Raw genomic sequence first — 7,872 nt, forward strand, 5'->3', positions numbered from 1 at the left:
AGGGTGACAAACCCTGTCCACAGGGGTGACTGAATGCTTTGATAAGTATAAAAATTCAATGGGAAAATTTGGTCACATGTGACAAAATGAAAACAAAACTATATTCCCCCTTTAATTAAGTTCCAGAGACTCTGAGAATCAATGCATAACTGTCCATGGTAGCAAAAAGTATCACAACCCCTTTGTAAGAAAAAAGGTCCCCTTTAATTTCTTGGCATTATTGTGTAATTACTGTCTAAAGAAATGTAGGAAAGTTTTAATATAAAGCACTAGGTAAGGTATCTAGAGCGTATGATAGGAAACTACTTAATTATATATTTTTGCTCCTCTTTCTTTTGGGGTTTCTTTTGCTTTTTACCTGAAGAATTATTATTGCATTTAATTATCTGTGAACACATGTAGGATACAGTCTGATGCCCAAATTGTACATAACCACTTCTCCTTCATATCAAGTAAGGAAAATAATTTGGGCTGAAAAGCTGTCAAATTGCCTCCATATTTATCCAGCACAACAAATCAGAACATTATTAATTAAATAGTTGTAAAAATTGAGGATTCAAAGTCTTATTGGCAGAATATTACTTAACAACATAGGAAATAATTTTCTATCTTAATTTATGTTTTGTCATATAAAACAATTCTGTAAAAGTGTAATACACCACAACAGATCATCTCTAAAAATCCACTGGTAACAAAATCTGTAGTTACTCACGCAGCGCATCAGACATGCTCGCGATTCATTTACAAACTGAGGCAAAACACTTCAGCACTTTGAGAGCAAAAGATGATAAAGATATAAAAGCACATTTATTCTGTTGGTCCAACATAACAGCTGCACCAAAAACAACAAAGAAGCGTTTGCATTCAATTTGAATTTAGTGGAAATAATTTTTCTTTTTTCTGCTATTCCTCGAACACTTCAAGGCCCAAGTGTACTGCAACATTTTTACAGCCTAATTATAATAATAATAAAATGAAAAAAATAATTCCAATTTTCATTTATATACAAACATTAAATTCAGAAAATTATTTACAAGTTTTCAATTAAAAGTTGTTAACACAAATTCATTTGGCCCCATAAGGAGAAAAAACAATACGCAGCTAAAGCAAGTCACTGCTTTGACACTGATTATTATTATTATTATTATTATTATTATTATTATTATTATTATTATTATTATTATGGGACTAGGCATCCTTTTATTCAGATCAGAAGCCACCTTCTCTGTATTGCAGTGTGTGTGTGTGTGTGTGTGTGTGTGTGTCTACCGCATTATGTGTTGTCATTTGAGGCTGCAGCATTCTTCCACAATACATACTCCCCGAACAATTACATTTTCAAATAAGATGACTTACTGCTTTTTCATCATGTGCTCAGCAAGCCCTGAAGGACTACCAAACTTCTTAAAACACATCCATTTATATGTTGTTGATTAATTATGGAAAGGCTTGTTTAATTCCTCCTGCATCTGGTAAAACTGTCCCCGGAGCTGGATGTCATAGGGACCGAGGTCTGTGCTGGAGCCCTGACTGATGGAGCAGTAGCGCAGACCGTAGTGACAACTCTGGTAGTCAATCGGTTCCTCGTGTTTGAGGGAGAAAATCCTGTTGAAGTTGATGGGTGGGCTGAGAGTCCCTGTATCCAAAGAACTAGAGCCATCTGGAGAGGGACTGTCATTTAGAAACTCAAAAGGGCCACAAAAAGAGCCAAAGGGCCGCAGAGACCTACTGATGCCCGCCGAGCTGGAGCCCACAGCCTCGGGTCCAGGGTGATGATGATAGGCTGAGTACAGGGATAACGATTCCCCGCCAGGTTCAGAGATGAAGCTATGGGCCTTCAGCTGGAGACAGCCAGCCACAAGATTGGTAGTGGGCTGAGAAAGACCCTTACACAGAGTCTGAACGAATGCGAACAAGTCCGGCCTTTTGCCGGTGCTCAGGATCTCACTAAGAGCCCAGATGTAGTTCTTGGCCAAACGGAGGGTTTCTATTTTGGACAGCTTCTGCGTCTTGGAATAACAAGGAACCACTTTTCTCAGGCTGTCCAGCGCATTGTTCAGTCCATGCATGCGGTTTCTTTCCCGTGCATTAGCTTCGATGCGCCGCAGTCGAACCCGGTCCAGGCGAGAGTGGCTCAGCTTCTTTTTTTGAGAACCCCTTCTTTTCAGATAAGCCACATCTCCTGCTTCAATTTCTTTCTCTCCCACTTCACCATCCCTGAATCCATCTTCTCTCCTGGACTCAAGCCTTTCTTCTTGGACACTGTCGATCTCTGGCTTAATCAGTTTGACTAACTGGTTAGAGGTCCAGCCTGTCCTGAATGGACTGCTGGTTTGATTGGAGGACTGCTCATCAAATGGCAAAGTCAGCATGCTGCCCTGCACAGTGAGGAAAGGAAAATTAGATATAAAGCTTTAAACCTTAAATGACAAAAATCCCCCAAACAGGAAAAAACTTTAGGCTTTGCATCTCTAACAGGAAATGTGATTTATAGAACACAGACTAGCCCAAAATATTGTTACACAAGATATCACAATTATTCTGAAGAAAAACTGGGATACAACAGAAATCCTTAGCATACAAAAAATAACAGTTGACATAGGTACAGCTTACCTGTTTTTATTAGTAGGCAATTATTCTTTTTCAATAACGTAGTCAGCCTCAGATAAATAATGGCCCATTTTAAAGTCTACCTGGCAGACTGATGAACATCTCACCCAGTTCTAGCATTAAATTCCTGACGGCATCTTCCTGAAGCTTCCAAATATCCAGACAGGCATTGAATAGCAAATGCCAGTTCTCCTCCTCCCTCCTTCCTCTCCTCTCCCATCTTCTTCTTCTTCTTCTTATTCCAGCCTTACAGACATTGATGCCATCTGCTGATGACGTAATCGGACATGTTAACCCTCCAGGGATTCTCTCTCTCTCTCTCTCTCTCTCTCACACACACACACACACACACACACACACACACACACACACACACACACACACACACACACACACACACACACACACACACACACACTCTAGCTTCTCATCCCTCTTTTCTTCTCTATGTCTGTCTCCCCTGTACCTCTTTCCCAGTGCTCCCAGCCTGGTGTGAGGACTTATACCCAAACTGTTCCATGGATACTGATCGGAGTTTCTAGATGAAAGTCAGAACAGCGCTTCTACAGTCACAAAATCAAGTGAAGCTTCTGGTAGATTTGTTCATGTCAGCTGTCTAGTTTACATGGCACAATGTGCTGTCAATGTATGCATAACAAGTGGTGGACTCGCCATGGGGAGCACCGGTAGCCTAAGGGTCATTTTGACCTGCTCTGAACTTTAAACTTGATCTGCAAATAGTTTATGGACCACACAGAATCCATGCATCAGGTATGAGACTATTGACACACACTATGTGCTTTCTTTCTGCCTTTCCATGCCAAACACACGTAAGTGTACACGAGTATCCCCCACCCCTGCCACCAACCCACCAAAAATATTTTTATATGACTGGTATTTGTTTATATGACTGTGTCTATATATGCTTATAAACTGTGACTGGCATATTCCTAGTGAATTTTCATTAGCGCAGCCACAGCCATGGCAGTTCTTTGAATGTCAAAATTCTCAAAATCCATTATTATAAATTTAATTTTCATATCATATTAACACACATTAACTGATATTTTGTATAGCTTTAGTAAGTTCAAACACAAGCAATTGTGTTTTAAACTTGTGAATTTCACCAAAACACTTCTTTTCTATTAAATGTTTATTATGGATCGTAATCCCCTGCCTGTGTGTTTTGAGTCAGGGGTTGAGTAACAATACCGATGTGCTGATTGCATTTACTGTGTGATTCTATACTTATAAGCCATTTGGAATTTTCTGTTTTTGTGTGCTTGTATTCTGCTTGCCATCAGAGGCAACTGGTGTTCCTGAGTGGAAAACTTCCACTAATGTGGACACTGGGAGAGGGTTTTTTTCTTGGAGTGGGTTGCATACACCCAGGTTTTGTTCTACTCATGTGCAGGTTCCCCCTTTTGACTTACAGACCTCGCAGGAAGCTTCTCCTGTTAAGTTACGTACTCTCATCTCTGAATTGGCGGGTCAGTCCATTGAGGCCCAGTTGCAAAGTGTTAAAGGGGCCAATGCAAACATGCCTGAGGTCTATAAGTCAGAGCAGGGACCCTCTTAGTTCAATTTATCTGGAGTAAAACTCCAGATAAATGGGTTACACAAGCATATTAATTATTTATTGCAATATTTTAATACTGTGAATATGTATAATATAATCCTGAGGTCCAAGTATCATGCTACAATTATTTTGTTAACCATTTTTTGATGGTAAACCCATGTCATGGCTAGATACAACTTTAACCCAAACATTTTCTACATATTTGTATCACCACGACAATTATAAATGTATGTATAGTCCCCTCTAAAAGTATCTGAAAAGTGAGCATTTTTGCTATAGACTGAAAACACTTGGGTTAGAGCTGGGATTGACATTAAAAAAATGAATACGAGACAAAAGATCAACATCTCAGCTGTTGGATCTGACACACAGTTCAGAAGATAGCACCTTTTGTCTGGACCCACCCATTTTTCTTGCCAACAAAAGTATTGGAACATGTGATTAACAGGTGTGATTTGTTGCCCAGGTCTGTATGTGTCCAGGTGTGTCCTGTTACATTGATTATTCAAACAATAAATAGCACTGATTGCTGTTTCAAATTTGGGTTTTGCCTGTGCAGACTGTGCATTTATAGTTAGTTAACATGAAACCGGAGGAGATAATGACCCAAAACTACAAATGAGTTCATCAGGGGCAGGTTTTAGAATGGCCCAGTCAATATCCAGACTTAATCTTTAATCTGCTGGTAAGATTTTAGGCTAGATATGCCAAGTTAATAATAACTTTAATAATTTATTATATATATTTTGTACTTTTAATACCATCTATTACTTAAGACTAAATGGTATGGCCAGTTGTTTTTGAGGTTATTTAATAGAAAAAGAAGAATATTGTAGTCATAAATATACATTGGTTAGTGTCTAATTACATCTTCCAGCAAAATGATTCAGTCCCACAAACTTCCTAGTTTCCATTAAAAATACATAGGAGCAGGTAGCGTTTTGTGGAATTCACCATGCTGCCCTGCTATCTTGAATGCAGTGGCCTAGAAGGACAAAGCCATTCCACTCATATATGTGGTTACAGACACATACGTTGTATGCCAAATGCAGAGAAGAGAGCTTGTAGGCGTTTGCGTGCAGCAGAGGCAAAGTTTAATTTGCAAGCCTCTGGTGCAAAACTAGTCCAGAGTCACTTTGCTATTTAAGTATACTCACTACAGATGAACAGTGGCAAGAGTTTTTGAGGTGATCTGGGTGTTAAAATGTAAAATACAGCATATCCACTTTTTAGGATGTTTCTAATTCTAGAAATAAGCGAATAAGGTCTTTGACTCTCTATCTTTGGTCTCCTGGAATGTTCGTGGCCTTGGTCACCCAATTAAACGTAGTAAAGTTTTTGCACATTTAAATTCGCTAAAGGCTGACATCATCTTCCTGCAAGAAACACACATTAATGCCGTCCAGCATAAGAAACTCAGAAGAAACTGGACCTCTCAGGCGTGTAATTTACCTTTTATGTCCAAAGCAAAGGGTGTGGCCATTCTGTTTCAAAAATCTGTGCCATTTCATTTCCACTCATCAATAGTTGATCCTAATGGCAGGTTTCTTGTTGTAAGAGGACACATAAACTCTCTCCCCATTATATTGCTAAACATCTATGGGCCAGACATAGATGATCCTGCCTTTTTTCTCGAGGTGTTCGACTTACAGATGATTCATCACATTACCCAGTGGTAGGAGTGTATTTCAACTGTTATCTTGACCCATATCTCGATAGGTTGTCATCTACTCCTCCATCTAATATTCTTGCAGTCCAAGCTATTAATAATCTGGTGAAATTGAGGGTATAGTAGACATTTGGAGACTACAACATCCATCCGATCATGACTATTCTTTTTACGCTCATGTACACAAATCATACACACGGATTGACTATTTCCTCTTAGACTCCAGATTAATTTCTAATGTTACCAACGCTAAATATCACAATATAGTAATCTCAGATCACAGTTCTGTTATCATCTGCCTTAATTTGTTTTTCCCAAAACAAACATACAGTTGGCGTTTTAACACTTACTCACCAACAAAGCCTTTACTAAACACATTACAACGCATATTTCTCATTTCCTGGAGACCAATGATAAAAAGAGGTTAACGATTCAACACTTTGGGAAACTCTGATGGCATACATTAGAGGACAAACTATTTCATATGAGTCCTCATTAAAAAAGGCTAGACATGGTAGATTGGAAGAAACTGAAAAGGAATTATTGGCAGCAGAGGAAGCTTATAAGAATACTCTACTACAAGCAGACTACAATGCCAGTCTAAAACTTAAATATGAGTATAATTCTGTTTTAGGACAACAAATTTGCAATACACTCCTTAAACTTAGATGAAAAAACTTTGAACTTGGAAACAAAGCAGACAAATTGTTATCAAGACATTTAAAGGGAGAGCAGACAAAATTAGCTATTTATAAGATTAAATCCAAATCGGGTCAAATACTTACCGACTTAAAAGACATCAACAAGTGATTTAGCAACTTCTGACGTTTTAGAAATTTACACTTCTAAATTTACAGTCACAGAGGAAGATTTTGATTGGTTTTTTTGATTCACTGCCCATCCCACAACTAGATACAATTCCTAGGGATGAGTTGGACTCTGACACATTACATTGTCTAAGTTGCAGGAAGCTATTAAAAGTCTTTCTGTGGAAAACACTGCTGGGCCGGATGGGTTTGGTTCTGAGATCTACAAGGCCTTTCATGGCACCCTCACACATCTACTACTAAGAATGAACAATGACACCTTCAAAACCAAAACACTTCCCCCTTCTCTCAATGAGGCTAATATCTGTGTCTTACTTAAAAAAGGTAAAGATGAAATGGACCCAGGTAACTATAGGCTCATCGCCTTGTTAAATTGTGATCTTAAAATAGTAACCCGGAGTTGTTAGCAAAACCTGCTTCCTGGAATAGGCCCCTGATCTGAGTGTTTTCCAAAACAGTGGCTTTGGTTTTGGACAGACTCTTTAAAGAAGCAGGAAGTAGTTTTCTCACTGGGAGTATGAGGAAACACACACAGCAGCCACTTCACTGGTAAAGTGTGTTCACAAGCAGCCTTTTCAGTTGCTTGTTAACATAATTGTCCTCTGTGTTGGCTCACTCTTTTCTCTCTGCTTCTTCTTGCTTTCTCTCTCTCTCTCTCTCTCTCTCTCTCTCTCTCTCTCTCTCTCTCTCTCTCTCTCTCTCTCTCTCTCTCATAGTGTGTGTGGGTGCATCTCATTTTTGTTTACCTTTGTGCAGAGGTGGTCTCTCCTGGTTGCTCCGCCCATTTGTCAAGTACTCAACTGAAGCAGTTTACTCATTACTGATTACTCACCTGTTCCTCGTGTATGCTGATCAAAATGGGCTATTTAAGGCTGAAGGAGCCTCTCGGTTGTCACTGGATTGTTGTGTCAGAGTAAGGGATGAACGGTGGCTGTTCTGCCCAACGCAAAGGTTAAGAAATAGTTCATAATAATTCAGTGATAAAAAATGTCATAATTCATCTGCAGTAATTCATGTTAAAAAAGATGGTCATTTAGTTAAAAAAACTTATATAGTCAGTGTTGGTTATCTGTATTTTATCTTGAAGGTGAATTCTGAGATAGCAATGCATTGTGGGTAGCGGAAGCAGAGCTTAGTGGAGGAAAAACGTTTGTAGCGAAAAACCTGCCAATCCATGCTTAAACTTC

The 7,872-nt window shown here is 39.0% G+C and overlaps 1 protein-coding gene across 1 annotated transcript; it reads right to left on the bottom strand.

Moving 5' to 3' along the window:
* Positions 1–1,226: 1,226 nt before the first annotated feature.
* Positions 1,227–7,618, bottom strand: neurod6a (neuronal differentiation 6a). Its single transcript, XM_030756938.1, has 3 exons — positions 7,518–7,618; positions 2,614–2,879; positions 1,227–2,378 (listed from the first exon to the last, which is right to left on the bottom strand). Exon 3 carries the CDS (start codon positions 2,370–2,372, stop codon positions 1,434–1,436), a length of 939 nt encoding a protein of 312 aa, XP_030612798.1. The 5' UTR covers positions 2,373–2,378; positions 2,614–2,879; positions 7,518–7,618; the 3' UTR covers positions 1,227–1,433.
* Between the last annotated feature and the right edge of the window lie 254 nt (positions 7,619–7,872).

This window comes from Archocentrus centrarchus, chromosome 20 (genome assembly GCF_007364275.1).
Source record: "Archocentrus centrarchus isolate MPI-CPG fArcCen1 chromosome 20, fArcCen1, whole genome shotgun sequence".
Taxonomy (NCBI): Eukaryota; Metazoa; Chordata; class Actinopteri; order Cichliformes; family Cichlidae; genus Archocentrus; species Archocentrus centrarchus.

Coding starts and splice junctions, on each gene's coding strand:
- neurod6a (XM_030756938.1), bottom strand. CDS start 2,372: ATGCTGACTTTGCCATTTGATGAGCAGTCCTCCAATCAAACCAGCAGT.